General features: G+C 36.5%; 1 protein-coding gene across 7 annotated transcripts in view; it reads left to right on the top strand.

Annotated features, from left to right (window-relative positions):
• mtss1 (MTSS I-BAR domain containing 1) overlaps positions 1-18,919 on the top strand; it is a 58,482-nt gene that overhangs the window by 30,417 nt on the left and 9,146 nt on the right. For all 7 annotated transcript variants that reach the window (XM_084425532.1, XM_084425530.1, XM_084425531.1 and 4 more), the window contains 5 exons: positions 6,268-6,352; positions 6,481-6,572; positions 8,910-8,984; positions 18,191-18,348; positions 18,751-18,858. In XM_084425532.1, the coding sequence (XP_084281658.1) occupies positions 6,268-6,352; positions 6,481-6,572; positions 8,910-8,984; positions 18,191-18,348; positions 18,751-18,858 (518 nt within the window). The remainder of the gene's footprint in view (positions 1-6,267; positions 6,353-6,480; positions 6,573-8,909; positions 8,985-18,190; positions 18,349-18,750; positions 18,859-18,919) is intronic.

The following is an 18,919-nucleotide window of genomic DNA, read 5'->3' as shown; positions in this document are numbered from 1 at the left end:
CAGGGGAATTAAATTGTGGCTAAGCAAAAGCTTTTCCATTGAGGAAAACGTGGAAAAGTTTATTGCTCTTGAGCAAACACAATTTTGACCGTTTAAGGTGATGAGGCCGCCAGCTAGGTGTGCGTTACTGAGCGTGTTGTTCTTCTGAGGTTGTGTGCAAAGGCTTGGCTTTATGTTGAGTTATGAACTCTTTTCTAACGGCACAAGCGAGTGGAAAGTATTTGAGCGCTGACGGAAACGTACAGACTCTCCGTCAGTGATAAAGACCGTCTTTGTTTGATTAAGAGGTTTAATGGGGATCATACATCATATTGGCAAGAGAAGTGAAGAGCCTTTTTGTATTAGACACACAGAGCGCTTGAATGTTTTAATATGGTTTCAGAAAGACTAGATTTGATTCTTGCATGTTTTTTTTTTTTCATACGTCTTGTTTGGGGTTTATATATAAATGCATATTTTTATCTATCATTTATTAATAATTTATAAAAAAAATTATATATATATATATATATATATATATATAAAGGTTTGTTTTATTTTAATAAAATATCAATTATATATATATTTGATATTTATAATTGATATTTTATTAAAATAAAACAAGTAAACAATAAAAAAATATATAATAAATTATATATATAATGTATGTATAGGTTACAGATATTTATCCAAAAATATAATTTTAGTGCAATGGTATTTAGTACAATTGAAATTGTCCTATGGTAATACCATAGAATTATGCAATACCTAATATGAATTAGTAATAATTGAGTACCTTGATATATTAAATAACCCTCGCATTACCATCTGATACCATTGTAAATCTACTGAATGGATTTTTAATTGTAATAATGCATGATTTTGATAGCAACCAGACCTTATTAGTGCATCATAAAAGTAAAATTTGGTGTATATCTGAATAACATTGCTTTATTAATTGGAACAGAAATCACAAACGTGCTCCTTGCTCAGTCCAAATATGCTCCTTTTTTTATCTCCATCATTTTGCCCCCAGATTTATTTCACAGGAGAGATGGAACTGCAATTTATGGGTAAAAGACAGGATTTGGAAACAATTTGGAGCTAGATTCGAACCTACAGATCTTAATGAATGTGTCAGAACATGTGCGTTAACCGCTAGGCCACAACTCCCAACTCAACTGGTTTAAAAAAAGTTGTACACAATTGTTTGATAATGTTTTGAATACATAGCCACAAAGATAGATCACTCTGATTCAGACAGAAACAAGCGGTTACATTAATTAAACTCTCCCTATTGTGGTTTCCACCAAGCATAACAGTTGCTTTTAAAGTGGCTGGAAAATTGGCAAGGTTTGATCCCAAGAATTTACAGAATGGTGCAATCAGCTTGATCTGTTACTCTTATAAGGAATTAAAAAAGGGAAGAACAAATTTCACACTGCTTTTGAATTGGCAACTTTTTTTTTTTTTTTGGCGGTCTGCCTGACTTTAAAAGGGGTTTACACTCAAACACCTGTAATTATAGAGTTAGACAACTGTTGTTACAAAGTATGTGTCTTTTTAGCTCCCTTTATTCAACGCCGGTTGATTGACATCAGAGACATCTGAAAGCTTTTAATGTCTCAACTCAACCCCCAGCAGGTAACGTGTTGAGATCTTGCGTGTGAAATGTGGTGGCAGTAATGCGGTTCATTGAGCGCTAGCCCGAGGCTTCGGGGTGTGACGTCCCACCTCCCCAGCCGAGTGAGTTGACTGCAAAACATCAGCAGAGACCAGTTTGTGGCAGTAGTTTCTGCGCTGAAGATCATGCTCACAGCAACAGAAGACCAGTGAGGTGCATGATATGACATGTCTAGTCGAACTCCTGCCAGTCAGAAAAACAGTCAGATTTTAGTGAGCACACATTTGCTGCCCCTGGCTATAGACCAGGGAAATGCTTACCAGGAAGTACAGTGACAGATGTAGTTTTATGAAGAACTTCATTGGGGGAAAAAAAGAGAACCTTATCAAGAATAGACTTTAGCTATAGGATTATAGAATTAACTTCAGTAATAGTACGGTGTTTAATTTTAATGGGAGATATGTAGGGTGTCTCAAAGTGTACATTTGGACGAATGTGAATGCTCGAACATTTGACTGTTAACTTGCATTATGCATGCAATGTTCACTTTACTTGTGCATTATTGTTTGTTATAGTGTTGTCACGATGCTTGAATTTCCAACTTCGATATGGTACCTTGAAAAGTATCGATATTCGATACCATGGGGGAAACTGCCATGTATACGCCATACAGATACTTTATCTCATAATTGTTGGGTAATTTGGGTGATTTTGTTGTAATAGCTTACACATAGCACAGGGAGGCTTTATTAGAATATTTGAGACAAGTAAAAAAGACAAGTAAACAGTGTAATAAAATAAGAACAAATTGCAAACGATTGCACAAATAAAATGCAATAGAATAAAGAGACAAATGAAATAAACATGGCTTTACTTTTTCAGTAGGGCCTAGTATTCAGCTAAGAAATAGGCTACTACAGAAATTAAAGTAATCAAATGTAAAATAACACTGGATAGTCTTCATTATAAAAATGAAATGCAGATTAATGCTTACAATTAAAGTTGCATAAGTTATTCAGTCAAGAGCAGCGAGTGATTTTGTCTTTGGTTCAGCAGCAGGTTTATTAGGCTGCCGTCACTTTAAGAGCTTATGCACAAATCAATACTGTGACACATGCAATTTATTTTTCAACTATTTACATTCCAAAACTGACTATTCACCAGAATACTCGGCAAGATGGGCATTTTTACATAATTTTGTATGTATTTGAACGTTTAACTGTACGTTCACACCGCCGCCGACTTGAGCTGCAAAGAAGCTCTGGCCGCCCTGTCAAGGACGCTTGTCAAAAAGTACGGGGAAGCTTGTTGACGCTTTGGCCGCTCTGAAGTCTGTCACACCATAAAATGTAAACAGAAAAAACAAGCAATACACTGACACTAGAAACCTTTTATAATGACAGCATTTTTATAACCGTTTTGGTCACATTTGGTCGGGGGAAAATAATATTTTGATTAATATGCGCGAGGGAGAGAGAGCAAGACGTGTTGTTTGAAGACAGTGAAGGTGAGTGCGCGCGCGCGGCCGGGGCTCTCTCTCTTTTGTAACTGGTGTGGTCCCTATATGAAAATAACGTCATATCATAAATGATAGGAAACCCAGCAACAGCGATTATCAGTTTCTCCTCCATTTTCTCGGAACTAATGTTTTGGTAGGAACTAAAGTTTACATCGTATGTTTCTTCGGAATCAGCCAGCGCGAAGGACGTCTATATTCTGATTGGTTGCTGGCGTTTGCCGCTGCTTGCCGCTGAACCGCGTCATAACTCATTACCATAAAGTTGAGATACTTTCAACTTTTTGATTGACGCTCAAAACGCCCAAAACGCGACGCCGATGGATTGGACGCTCCTTGCAGCTGAGAGAAGCCAGCTTCCATTGAAAATGAATGACTTCCGGTAACTTTGGAAGCTCAAGTCGGCGGCGGTGTGAACGTACAGTTAGTGCAACAAGCCATGACAAAGTGGCAAAATACAAGTGTTGTAGGAAAATTGAGCAGTTGACAGCATTTCTCCAAATTTGGAATGAGGAGCTACTACACACAGAAAGTGAAATGTAAATTTTTTTTATTTTTTTTATTATAAATGACATATTAAAATTATATAATAAAATTCTAATATTGAATTGTAATATATTATATCTCTGTGAGTGAAAAGTAGAGTGAGGCCCTTTTCTTCAAAAGAGATCGGAGTCCTCTTCAAAGCCAGTGGGACAGTGTGAAAGCAGGCAGAGTTGTGTTCCTTCTCACTTGTTTCAATTAATTGTTTGATTATTTTGAAGAGGACTCAATGATTGAGAGAATGAAAACAAGAAGTGAGTGTTAACGGCAGATGAATTTACAGCCAATAAGAGAACTTGTTCTGTGCACAATTTGCATATTGTGTCAACTACATCCTGTTCAAACACAGTCAGCAGTCCAGTTTAAAGCATATGTGATAAGATGATTTAATGGCTTAACTTAATTTATTTGAATAAATTGTATTTGTAAATAAATACATTTTCAGTCACCGCGACTCACAGGGTCGAGCGTTTTAATAGCAATTATGTAATTTGAGTTTCCGACTCAATCAGATAATGTGACCTTTTATGTGTTTGTGGGTGGGAGGGATAATGGATGTATCATTGCGATGTAATGCATAATCTAACTAGTTCATCAGGTTTTGTAATCAGAATTATTCAGAGTAATTTATCATACAAGCTAATAGCAAGCCATTTTAGTCTATGCCTTTCCCAGGTGTTTACCTCAGCTGTTATCAAGTTTATAGATCCATTCCTCTCACATTAGTGATTAAATATAGCTTTTTTTTGGGCTGTGCTTCTCAGCCGTACAAGTGTTAGCCCAAAAATGTAGCATCTTTTTGTTTTCCTTTCCTTAGCTGACTTTAGGTTGAGGAAAAGTCAAACAAAGTCCAGCAGTGTGTGTGGCCCTACAATGGGCTGCCTTTACTGATTGTGAGAGATTGCTTTTCCACTGTTTTTCTTACCTAGAAAGAGAATCATTGGAAAGGCAAAGGAACCATTGTGATATAAGCAAGGAATACAATTCATAACAATCTTTCCACACATTGTGATTGTATTGCTATATTAATACATTTTTGCAGCTAGATGAAGAAGCTTCCACTGTAAACAACTTTTGTTGATCATAATGGGAGCGATCTAATTTTGTTCTGGCTAAACTGAGTTGTTGCTAACCAAAGAGAATGAGTGCATAGGCTTTAGGGGGTGTTGAAGAGCTGCTTTTTCTGGCACCCTGTCTTGTGTGAGCGGTCTCTTGATAAATGTGCAGTGCTCTTTCTGCAGGCTGGAGGCTTTGGTGCAGTGATGCATTAGTGTGATTATGCAGAAGCAAAGTAATTGACCTGTTTAAAACTTTGGGGCCGCAGCACTAATTCCTCAATATTACGACACTGACGAGTTTTATATAAAACCGTGCATTATAAGTTGTTATAGTTTATTCAATTCAGTGTATAAAAAAAAAAGTAATAATTGTAAAATATTTAATATATTTTTGATGGCAAAGATCAATTTTCAGCATCATTACTCCAGTCTTCAGTGTCACATGATCCTTCAGAAATCATGCTAATATGCTGATTGGCTGGTCAGAGAAACATTATTACATTGCATAATATTTATGTTTTCTTTATATATAAGACAATATAATAGAATGAACTCTATAATAAAATAGTTAGATTTTTGTAATATTATAAATATATGTACTATCACTTGTGATCAATTTAATGCATCTTTGCTGAATAAATATTAATTCCCTTCAAAATAATCTTACTGATTTTTGAGACCTATAAACTTTATATGTTAATTGTACTGAATGAAGAGTTTATTTTCCTTAGTTCCCAGCTCTATATCTCTCATTAGAGGCATTTTGTATTTAAAGAGGAAATGCAACTCGGTCAAGATGTCATATGTGTCCCGTCCTCCCCTTTTCTGGGTCAGGTTGCCTTGATGCAGGTACAAGGCCTTTGCTAAAAGAAACTAGGTCAATGTGCTTCATGTGCCTCTTTTACAGATCCTGAGTGTAACGTAATTACCCACCTCAATGGAATGATATTTCTGCCGTTATTTACTCACCTTCATGTCTTTCCAAACCAGTTGGACTGACTTTCATTCTTCCGTGGAAGAAAGTTTGACTGTTTTCCATGCTCTTTTCCATGCAATTACAGTAAAGGGCTACTGATGATTTCAAGTAGTCCATATGACTTGTCTATCTTGTGATTCTTTTCAGTCAGATTTGATCAATGAATCAGTTAAAAGTAAGTCATGTGGGTTTAGAACAACATGAGGGTGAGTGAATGATGACAGAAGTTTCATTTTTGGGCAAACAATTCCTTTAATCCGCATTAATGAGAAATTTGTGTTGCTTTGTTTGAACCATGCATTCCTGTGAAAGATGAGTTGAGTTATGTTGCAAGCTGTCTGAGACATGTTACAAAATGAAGCCCATTCAGCCACTTATTAAAGAAAGAGTGGGGGGGAAGAAAGGATTAAAGAGAGGAGAGGAGAGAACAATGTGATGAAACTGTTCTTTCAGAACTCTTAAGCAACGTGTTTTTCCTCTTGGCATTTAGCAGCTTCTGATGGAGCTCAGAATGGAAGATTGTGAGATTATGGACATTGATATTAATTTCCTTTTTCTTTTTTCCCTCCAGGAGCAACGAAAGAGATCGGATCAGCTTTGACCAGGATGTGTATGAGACACAGAAGCATTGAGAACAAGCTCAAACTGTTCACCACGTATGACTATTTACTTCTGCTTTGTTTTTCATAAGCTGATTAGTTAAATTGGTAATGGAGATTATGTATTATACAATTCATTACCTGCATGGACAACTTTAACTTTGTGTGTGTGTGTGTGTGTGCAGAGCTCTCATGGATAACTTGATCACTCCTCTGGAACTGAAAATTGAAGAGTGGAAGAAGGTTGCCAGTCAGCTGGATAAAGACCATGCCAAAGGTATCGGCCTCCTTCCCTGTGTGATATAATCGATATTCGACTGGTTTAGAATTTAATCTTTGTGTACAAAAAGTTGGCAGGAGGTAAAGTATCATTTAAATCCTATAATGGAAGTCTTTCTAACTTAGTAGGGTTGAATTCAAAGGAAGAGTTTACCTGAAAACAAAAAGTTGACTCAAGCTGAATAAAAAAAAATTAACAAGAAGAATATCCAGTTTCATACATCAGGTTCAGACTTCACATATAAACAATATATTCAATTCAATTATTCTTACTTAAAGGGGTAATGTCTTGAAGAATCTAGTTTTTATTGATATTTTGAGTTCATTATAGTATGAAAAAGTTTACAATGAAGTCTTAAAGGGATAGTTCACCCATCTTTTATTCACTGCCATGTCATTCCAAACACATAAATCTTTGGTTAAAAACTTAGAAGATCAAAAAAGTTCAAATAGGCATCATAAAATTAATCCATATGAATTTTAAGAAAATTAACCAGAGATTTTGCGGGTTTGGAACGACATGGGGATGAGAAAATCATGATAGAATTTCCATTTTTAGGTGAACTATTTAAGAGTATAGTAGCAAAGAAGGAAAATCCCTATAAAAACTAAGTCATGATTGTTTTGGCACAAAAACTTGAAGAGGACCTCAGGGCAAAAAGTAGGGCTGGGTAAAAATATATTGATTTCTCGATTTTAATCGATTGTCATTTTTATGAATTGATATCGTTTCTTACATCCCAAGAATCGATCTTTTAGTCTATGCTGTTTTCAGCTGATAAATGAACAAACATTTATGGCGTGCTTCCCATCTAAGAAATCACAATAACCTTTGTGCTTTGTTACTTTTGATTTGAGACAAAGTCTCAGATTTCAATTCTGTCCATTTTATTATGAAATTCAAACAATAAAAACCATTTGGCGCTCTTTAATGTGGCGTGAAAGATCACTGTTGCCGCCTCAGATCAAGCATAGCATCAGTGAACTAATCATCGCTTCCTCTTGACTATGTTACAGCACAAAATAATCATGAATGAACATCAAAAGGTATGTTAAAAGATACAGTACAACATGTAATCGTGCAATCAGTGTTTCAACCGCGGCAAGACGTCAATTTGTAAACAATGTCACGTAATGTTACATTTACCTCAGAAAAGCCATTCAGTGACCATAAACTTGTTAGTCCGGTAAATATATTTATCTTAATATATGCACCATGTTACATATTCATTATAACATATTAATTATTTTTTTTTACTGTTCTTCAGTATTTAATGTGTTTGAAAAAAATCTGTCAGGGTTTTATTACAGCTACAATTTAAATGTTTATATTTCAAAAACGAATTGGAGTAGAAATAATTATATAATTATAAAGTTAGTATTATAACTATTATTATTAAAAAAAAAACTTGTGTAATTTTTAAGTTTTTGTATACAAATCAGCTAATATTAAATATTATAGTAATGTAGCCTGGGACCAACCCTGTATAGTTTACAGCATTAGTTGAGATTTTTTCCTAGAGAAAATTTGCCATGTATTATGCCTGATATATATATCCAAATTAATCAATATTTATTCGAATCACAAGCTTGTGAATTGAAATCGAAACCAAATCGTGAAATTTGTGTCAATACCCAGCCCTAGCAAAAAAATAAATAATAATTCAATTCAATTCAATTCAATTCAATTCAAATTTATTTGTATAGCGCTTTTCACAATACATATTGTTTCAAAGCAGCTTTACAGAAAGTGCATTTCAGAAATGTACATAGAAAAATACAGTTAGTTAATCTAACAATCTAACAGTTAGTTAATCTTCACAGGCGTCGAGTCGTCTCTCTACACAGGCGTCGAGTCGTCTCTTCACGGGTGTTGGGGCATCTGAAGTTTCCATGAGAATAATAATTATATCACCACGCCTTTAAGAGCACCAGTGTCGGAAAACCTGTCCTATTAGCTGCACACTGTTAATTATTAAATGGCTCTTAGCTCTGTGGGAGTCCCTCAGACAGTTATATCACCGCTCATAATGGATCATTTATTCATAAGAAACAATCCATTATGTCATATAAAATAGGCGTTCAATCAGTTGCTTTGCAACTCACCAGTAAATACGCAGCTACACCCACGCAATCTCCAACACGGCTGTCTGGGGTTGCTAAGGGGTCGTTTCGTTTGACATCATTGTGAATAATTTATTATCAGTGCTTGCTAAGGAAGGCAGAGTTATTGTTGCTCATATTTAAGATTAGGGATTTGAACAACTGCCTTAATTAACATTTATCTTTTGCCTCCACCGACGAGGCTAATGTTCTTCTTTTTTTTTCTTTTTAGAATATAAGAAGGCACGTGCAGATATCAAGAAGAAATCTTCAGACACCATTAAACTGCAGAAGAAAGTTAAAAAAGGTAAGATCTGACCGCTGAGATAGGAAATCATTAAATGAAAGTCACAGAGGCTGAACACCTTGGGTAAATAATGTCTTAATAATGTTCTGTGAGTTGCAACATATAATGTCCTGTTGTTTTGTTACACACACACACACACACACACACACACACACACACACACACACACACACACACACACACACACACACACACACACACACACACACACACACACACTTTCTCAAATTACTGCCTCAAATCTCTTTGTCTAAACACAATAGGATATGCCCATGACTTCTGTTGGCACCACACCTTGTGTTGTCATAATACCACACCCTCTGTTGTCATGGCATCAACCTTGGTGATCTTGGCCCTGGTCAAACTGCATTGTGCACACACCTTAAAAAAAAAAATCTAGCCTAGAGGTAACCAAGTACTGTAACGGAATGATGAGGATATAGTTTTACCAACAAATCCAAATACACTTATTTATTTTTTTTGGAGAATCTCACATCACCTGTAAAACATGTCAAGGTCATAATTCACCCCAAAACCAAAAGAAAAAAAATATAGTTTGCATAAGGAAAATGAAGCTTGTTTGCAGAATCATCACATTCATCCTCAAATTTTCATTACGGTAATGCAGAATAAAAATTGTATTACAAAAATGGCAAGAATTACCAAAAAAACAAAAAACAAAAAAACTGTTTATTAGTTATATACTATCTTTTTTATGTGCTTTTTAAAATTTTGTTTTACTTCGATTTTTGTTATACACATACTTTGTTATACTGACGTAAAATGTGAATCATTTTCCATCGTTTTGCAAGCAAAGATGGAGTTGGTGATCAAGAAAAATGTCACGTTGCAATGTTGGAAATATTTCAGTTTTAAACCATGAAGGCAAGCCAGTGGATATCACACAAGTAATGTGCAAACTTTGTCCAAGAGTTATGCCGGTGGAGAAATCTCAAACACCAGTCAGTTATTCACTATACAGATTTATGACTTTCTTTGATTTTAGTGTGTGGACATGTTTGTGTGAGATTCAGCTTTGTATTGAATAGTTAACAGAGACCTTGAATAAGATTTGAATACTGTTGGCATAATTTTGAGAGTGGTGGAATGAGGCACCGGACGAGTTCTAGATGTGATGCATTGAATGCATGGAATAAAGGCGTTGAGAAAGATAGATGCGTATGCAGATGTGTTCTGTCATTATGGTGGGTGTCGTCTGCTTCAGCTGTGTGTGGGCAGCAGTAAGAGACTGAACAGTCATTCGCTGTTCACTTCTGCTCTGGTCTGTTTGAGGGGTCAAAACGCCCGCTGATCTATATTCTGCATCCACCCTCACTCAAACGCTTATTCAGCATTTCCTGAGGAAGTGATAAAAGTGACTTTTGAAACATCAGTTTTCAGTGTGCTCATACATACAGTATAAATCATAAAATTACGAGTTAGATTAGCCTGACGTCGTCATACTCAGATTCTAGTCATAATATGAGTCTGATAATGCTCCATTGGGCTGTGATTATGGGGCGTGTTTCAACCGAACCAGGAAAGAAAATGCCTCTGTGCTCAATTGGATAGACCTACAACCAATCAGAGCAACGGAGTAAGTGACGCATGTTCTTCGTTCATCTTTCCGATCGACAAATGCCTTGATCGCAGTTCTCTGTTCCTCTTTTAAAATTAATGCGCTGTCACATCTCAATTCTCCAGCGGCAGCCATCTTTGTTGTAAACGAATTCAACCCAAGCGCTCTTTGGTGACGTGGATGATTACGTTACTGTTGATCATCTGTCCATCATCGTATAAAGCCCGCCCTGACAATTTGATTGGTCCGAACAGCTTTGGTTTCGAGCATAGTTGCTCCACAACGGGTCAAGTCCAGACCGAACTTCCCGACCTCAAATGTTGTGGGCGGGGCTAAGTTCGGCTGGCATCCAGGCTAGAGTTAGATATGATGATCACCTAAAATATAAAGACAGCTATATATATACTTTTTTTTTTAAGCCCAAAAAATTAATAGTTTTATTCAGCAAGGATGGATTAAATTGATCAAAAGTGAGAGTAAATCATTTTCCATGGTCACAAAATATTTCTATTTCAACTAAATTCTATTCTTTTGAACTTTCTATTAATCAAATAATTCGGAAAGAATTATCATGAATTCCACAAAAACAATTTCTTGAACACCAAACCAGCATATTAGAATGTAGGGCTGGATTGGAAATACCAATTTCTCAATTTTAAATCTGTTCTTAGATTATTATTATTTTTAAATCAGTTCTCATTTAGAATTTTTTTTTTTTTTTTTTAATCTCATTTTGAAAATTTAGCTAAATATCTTCCCCGCCCGCTTGCAGTGACATCTCATCTCTTCTCTGATGACGTGTTTACTGGTGCGAGGACGGGACAACCTGTCAATCACATGAGATCCAAAAAACAAAAAGAGATCCAATTTCATAAAAAAAATATAGGTTGCTAAAAGGTGATTTTATGCATGTTTCTGTAATTTGAGGAAATTTGCCGTTTTTGACAGAACATTGTAACCAAAATAGCTCATAGCTCAAGGCCACACAAACTCTCAGAGAGGAAAGAGATCTCCCATCCTTCCTTCAATTGGCATGTCATCTTTCCCAACATTGGGAAAACACCCTGTGGTCATACACTCCCTTTCATATAGAAGGGTGCTGCGGCTGCACAATCTGTCTTGTCTGGTATTTAGGAGTAATATGACCTTTTGATCCAGTGTCTTTTGGTTTAAAGTCACTGATTTTGAAAACTGAAAAGCAAGATCTGTATAATTAGGCTGGACATGTTCCCTCTCGCAAGATATTTTCTTCGAATTCATTAGTAACTCTTTAGCGGACTGTTTGTATCTTCTTGGTTTGATCAGTGGTGGTGTATTTCCAACTAGCCAGTAACTTGGTTTCATTTACTCCCTAAATGAAAATCATTTCTTTAATTTGTAGTTCCTCCTTCAGGGACATGATTTTTTTCACCGTATTTTCCAACCAAGTGAATTGTGTAAATCCAAGAATGTTTTTTTAATGAAATGGCCATAAACAATTTCTAAATAAACTGCGAAATATTAAGTTTTCTATTATATTTATTTCATGAACGGATTGCTTCTAACAGCACTATTAGCGTGTTAAACAGGGTTCAAAGCACCAAATGTGTGTTACTTGCCAGTTGCCCAGTACCTTTGTTTTTATGTTTATTTTTTTATGTATGTATTTTGACAATGCATGGTGGCGAGAATGTGATATGGATTTGTGCGATCATCAAATCCCAACGGTTGTGATGTTGTTATATAAATATATGTAGTCTGATACGCTGCATGTAACAACACTGTGTTTTCAGTTTCGGTTCACAGTAAATGCTGCTCTGCATGTGCTGTGTGTTTGAGTTGCTTATAATTTGCATTGGGGAACGCAACATCCATCATGAGAATCGTTTATAAATCTGTTGTTGTCAACGAAGAGAAGCGTGGTCAGGTTTGCCTGCTCCCTCGAAGAGAGTCCTTCACTATGATGTTAGTCATCTGCAGCAGAATGAGGAAAACATGGCCTTGGCTTGACAGTCTGAATCATAAGAGAGGGGCCGAAAGAAGTGTTAGCATAAGTGATTCAGAGGCTAGCGCTTTTATATCACTGCACATCCATAAACCCATCGCTGTGCCATTTGATTTACTGCTGTAACTCACACAGATGGTGAAAAAATGAAAATAAATATGGCGTCTAGACCTGTGATGAGTCTCGGGGTGCACATTCATCTTTATAACTTGCATTTGTGTTACTCAGAGGTCTACGGGGGCAGACCGCTCAGAAGACTTGGACGCCTCTGTGTGGAGATTGTGAAGAAAGAGCGTTGGTTCTGAATTATTAAAATTCATGCACATTAGTATTCCAATACCGTTGCAGCTGTGTTTGAGATGGTAGGAAGAACCAGAGGTCTGGATTTTCTGCTCTCTCTTTAGTGTTTGAATGAACTACATTTTGTTAAATTAATTAAATTGTATTTGTTTATATCTGTTGCATAAATTTAGCCACTATGTTAAAGGGATGGTTTGGAGTAAAATCAACCTAGGGTCCTTTGCACCATGACCTCGAGCCAAACACCCTCCCCAGATGCCTTTTTTCCCTTGGTCGAACATTATTAAAGTTGGAGCTTATTTAGAGATATCAGCCGGATGGCTTAGTGCAGGCGCTAACGGATCCTAGGATGTATCTCGTAAATGACCCCACTAATAATGCCCAGAATGGTCAAAACCAAACTTATACGGTAGAAAAAATAGGTTCTGTACTCATAAAACGAGGCATTGGAAAGTTTGTAAGTACATCAGGAGTTTATTTAAAGAACACTTGCCTGATGGCTAATGCTACCGCTAACCCGGACGTCGACGTCACTTCAGTGGATTGGGAAAAGCCCGTAAAAGTCCTATCAGAAAGCGATGCATAAGGATGTAGTGTAACGATGCCCAGTTCCAGGAATGCACTAATATTTTGTTGGTAGTACCAGTTTGCAACAATTATTAGTTAACACTAAGTTGTTAACACTTCGAATAAAATAATAATTTGTCGTTACACTACATCCTTATGCATGCTTTCTGCCAGGAATTTTACGGGCTTTTCCCAATCCACTGAAGTGACGTCGACGTCCGGGTTAGCGGTAGCATTAGCCATCAGGCAAGTGTTATTTAAATAAACTCCTAAAGTACTTACAAACTTTCCAATGCTTCGTTTTATGAGTACAGGACCTATTTGTACTACCGTATAAGTTTGGTACCATTCCGGGGATTATTAGTGGGATCATTTACGAGATGCATCCTTGGATCCGTTAGCGCCTGCACTAAGCCATCCGGCTGATATTTCAAAATAAGCTCCAACTTTAATAATGTTCGACCAAGGGAAAAAAGGCATCTGGGGAGGGTGTTTGGCTCGAGGTCATGGTGCAAAGGACCCTAGGTTGATTTTACTCTGAACCATCCCTTTAAGACTGTCTTAAAAACTAGTTTGACAAACTAGCAGGTAACCAAGGGGCAATCAGTCTTACATTTCCAATTCAAATTAGACTAAGCTACCTTTTTATGTAACTGGCCTTAAAAAGTTAGATGACTAACTTTTAAGACTAGTCTACGCAGTTTATGTAGCCGGCCCCAGGTCTACATTCACACGTTGCCGTGCTCTCATTGGTTAACAGTGAGATCCTTGTGGGCGCTTAGCCTTCATTCAGGAGGCAGTACTGCATTGGATCCGTGACTAACCGTCATCATCCTCATTATTATTACTGTATTATTCTTATTCTTATTCTTATTCTTAAAGTTCCTTTGCCCTACTTCTCCCAGAAAACCTGCACACCTGCCTCCTGCTTGTGTTTATGGAGAGAAGGTGTCTGCTTATGATGACATCATAGCTTCCAACCACTCGGGATTTCTAGACCTGAGGGAATGTCTCTCTGGCACACACACACAACTTTGTCTGAATGGCTCTGGGTTATTTTACCCTCACCTCTCTTTTTTGTTTTTAAATGAGGTTTGTGTGTTTAGCAAGCTCAAGCCAAACGCCAGAGCTGTGCTACTTTTCAGAAATGTGCATGGGTCACTCCACTTGGTTCTACTTTATATAAACTTTATAGAGGTTTGAGAAGTTGCTTACTGGCCAAGTCAGTTTTTTTTTTTTTTTTTTTTCACAATGTTTAGTTTATCACTCTTTCGTATTTCTCCCTGTTGGCTTGAATTCCATTTAAGTTCTGTAAGAGGAAACAGGCTCCTGTAACATACTTCAAATAGAGCTGTATGTTTCCTAAGCCATTTGTCTCGCAGACAGGCCGTGGGATTTATCAACAGACCTACTGACCTTTGCCCTTTAAACTTCAGATGACCCCCAGCCTTAAGCTTTCCTACCCAACCTGGGTTAATTTTATCCTTCACTATAGGCTATGTTTGAAGGTGCAATGGCCTCAGAGCAGCATCACACATTCAGTCACAGTCCAGCACAAGGTCAATGCACTCGATGACCAGGGATCATCTCTTTTCTCGGAAGGTCAAATGACTTAATTGAGTTTCACAACACTGACAAGAATTGCTTAAATCCCAAAGATGCATACGCAGCACATAAACTGATTTGCAGAAGTTGTTTAGAACTACTGTTGCTTGTGCAACATTCGTTTATCTGTTATTTGATGGATCTATTTCTATTAATCGGAAAAAAAGTGCGACTTCGACTCGATAGGTGTTCTCTAAACGTTAATGAACCTTATTGTCAGGATTTTAGTCTTTTTTTATCAAGAAATTGTACATTTAAACTGTTGGAATGTTCTGTTCTCAGGTGTTTTTGTCACCAATGATGATTATTGCTTTTTCTTCAACCAAAAGTGTGTAAAATAGGGGGTCACTGAGATAAAGTTAGCAGTATTATATATGACATATGATTGTCTTCATCTAATGTGAGCAAACATTATGTCTGAAGTACTTCTGAAGAAACCTATGATGATAACCGTACATCTGTCTTGCATGTCATCTTGGATTGCAGAAGATCTGGTGTCACAAAGGACACCTGAGGTTATTGTTAGCAATGGGTCGATGAGGTCAGAGATGTACGCTTGTACACGCCTTGCTATTGCGTCCTGCACACAGCTGTCAGAGTGCTTTCCTGTCAGTGGAATGCTAAACATGTAGCTGTGTGTATTTTTGAGACTGAGAAGGGCTGCAAATTGTCCACAAACTTGAGGTTTTTGCAGTGATGCTATAGAAGAACTATGTTGGGTTCCCCAATGAACCTTTCAGTGAACAGGGTTTTTTTTAGCGTAAATAACATTGAGAAAATTGTGCACAAAAAAAAACACAAACGGTTTCATTGATGTTAAAGGTTTTTCATGGAACCACAGATTCCAATAAATAACCTTTATTTTTAAGAGTGTAGGGCTGAGCAATATTGAATTTTCATCATAAATTTGACGAGTTTGGTAACATTGCACATTGATGGTGGAATGCTTCCATGTAAAGCACTTTGAGTACCCAGAAAAGCCCTATATAAATGTAACGAATTATTATTATTGTTATATTATTATAACTATAAAATTAGGATTGAATATCAAGATATTGCTCATCCCTGTCATGCACACTCACACGCAGAGGAAAAGCTCAGGTCATGTGTTTAAAGCTCCTCACATGGTGTGTGCTGGCATGAGGTCTGACTCTGTAAACAAACCTCTAAATGTGATTAACCTCACATTTCTCCCATTGCACTTCACCAGTACAGTTAGAGCACCAGGAGACAGAAGCAGATATGTATATATGTATATATATTTACTGTATTATTTCGGCTACCCTGCTTTGTAGAATCAGTCAATATTAGCCATTGAAAAACCTGTATTGGTTGACCACTGCCGTGTAGAGAAACCATCAAGTAGCTACTCTGGAATGTGAGGGACTGTCGCGGTGGCAGTTGGACTTTAAATGAAACACAAGGACACATGCCAACTATACAGTCCACCTGTGTACCATTACCAGAGACCCCAGATCTGTCGTCACGCCTGGTCACGAACGACCAATGAAATATGCACAGCGAGACTCTGAGAACAGCTATTAGCATTGCAGCAAATATTTACATGGTGTGTTGTGTCAATAGAAACTGTACTGCCTCCTAGCGGTAAACCATGATGAGTTTTAACCACTGATCTATATAAATGAGTGGATTGCTCTTGACTTCATAAAAAGGGAAGCCAGTGCATTGCCATATTGGTATTCCCTAGTATTCCCTCACGTTCTATTGAATTAATGGGAAATCTTCTGATTTTAATGAGAAAACATTACAGTTAGCGGTGAAATCTGAATACAGATTTATGCTTTGTAAGTTATGTACATACAACTTAATTTGCCATGTACAGTTGACTGCGGTTATGTAATATTTGTGTTATGTAATATTATTATTTTTCATACAGTAACTATAAATTATTCAATTGTTTTTGTTAACAGCATGTGTTTCGAAGCAGTAAAGATAACGACTTAAACGATGGTTAAATGAATAATTTGCTCAACAATATACAAAGAACACTGTTCAATACAAAGTATTACTAATACTGTCATGTTAGTAAAAAGCCATAGAATTTGAGCTGACCTGTGCCTTTTTAATGGTTTCTAAGATCTCCAAGAGTTCGAAGTATAGATGTTGGTCAACAAAAAGACATCAGGAAATAGTACACACATTTCACAACTTATTCAGAGAAATGACGCTGACTGCGTATGGATTTAAAAACATAAAGCTTTATTTCTGAGCATTTATACTGTCGCTCAGAGCAAGATAATGCATGGTAACCTTTTTAATATAGTGCAATTTAGTAATAGGGGATTGTATGTATTGTAATATTTAATATATCGCTTATCCTGCCCAAAAAGGTATCATTCGAGGTATCTCTAATGTACATACTGTACATATATCTTAAAAACTATTCATGTGCGACTGATATGCTGCAAATCAGGTGATTTCTCCATCAATGTTTTGGCTGTAAGTCAACGATGCCCTCTGTCGGTAGGGAATTGTAAGATGGCCGCTCAAACACTTCCGGTGGCTTTACCAGATGCAGTGAGCAATCCAGTCGTTTATAAAGATCAGTGGTTTTAACAATAAACTGCCAGGCAAAGTAATTCCTTTTGGTTTGCAGCCAGTGTCATTTTAGTATTATTTTTATATGCTTTTATAATTATTATTAATATATTAAATTGGTTTAGTTTATATTTTTGTATTTTGAGTTTTTATTTGTCGTGTGCTTTGTCATTTTCCAATTTTGTTTATTTCTATTTAGCTTTCATTGATTTTTATTTAAAAAAAAAAAAAAAATGTTTTTACATTTATTGAGATAGGAAAATAAAGCCTAGACAGGAAGTGAAGAGAGAGGAGGAAGGGATCGGGAATGGTCCGCAAGCCAGGACAAAAAACTCTAAGAAAAGTTTCTAATTTTTGTTTTATATTATTTCAGCTTTATTAAATATGAATGAAATGTTTTGATGGTTTTAAATTTAGTTTACAATACTGCAACACTGGTTGCATTAATCTTTAATATTCACTTTTCACAAGACTTTAATTTGAATGATTTTTGATCTTTTCTTTGGCAAAATCTGGTAAAAAAAAAAACTTGTTTGTAATGTTGCCAGTCACAAAAGTCAAAGTCTTTCTGATCATATCAGTGGTTCATGAAATGTGTTTGTGTTTGCGTAGGTAAAGGCGAGGTGCAGATGCAGTTGGACAGCGCTCTTCAGGACGTCAACACACGCTATGCCGTGTTAGAGGAGACCGAGAAGAGAGCTGTGTGTCGAGCTCTTATAGAGGAAAGAGGAAGATTCTGCTCATTTGTCACAATGCTTAAACCTGTCCTGGTGAGTGTCTGAACAGACTCTGGTTTAAGATATATATTGTTTGTATCGACTATTGAGACATTTTAACATGCAAAGAACGATTTTCTTGAATGTAAAATATTTAAATGTGATTAGTATTTGTTTTAATGGTTTTATTTGATGCGTTTTTTAATTAAACAGGGTGATTTTCTTTACTGTATTACAGTAAAACATCAGAATGCATTACAATTATGAGAACTAGGGAACAATTTAAATAATGAAAATTATTATGATCTCATGTTCTTAAACCAGGCTTTATTTTCATTATAAATTTAATGTATTTTGATTTCTTTTTTTGATTTTGAGATGACAGATTCATGCAGGTGTACTGTTAATTCTGCATAAATATTGTCTGACTGTTTTTTTTACCCTGGGTAATGTCAGGACGAAGAGATAAGCATGCTTGGGGAAGTCACACATTTACAGACAATTCTAGAAGATCTTGGAAACCTGACGGCTGATCCCAACACACTGCCCCCTGCTAGTGAACAGGTACTACATGTCTTCTAAATAGGCCAACATGTTACCACTTCATATATTTCTCTCTCTCTGA

This window comes from Rutilus rutilus (genome assembly GCF_951802725.1).
Source record: "Rutilus rutilus genome assembly, chromosome: 12".
Lineage (NCBI taxonomy): Eukaryota > Metazoa > Chordata > Actinopteri > Cypriniformes > Leuciscidae > Rutilus > Rutilus rutilus.
This window is presented reverse-complemented; position numbering and strand designations above follow the sequence as displayed.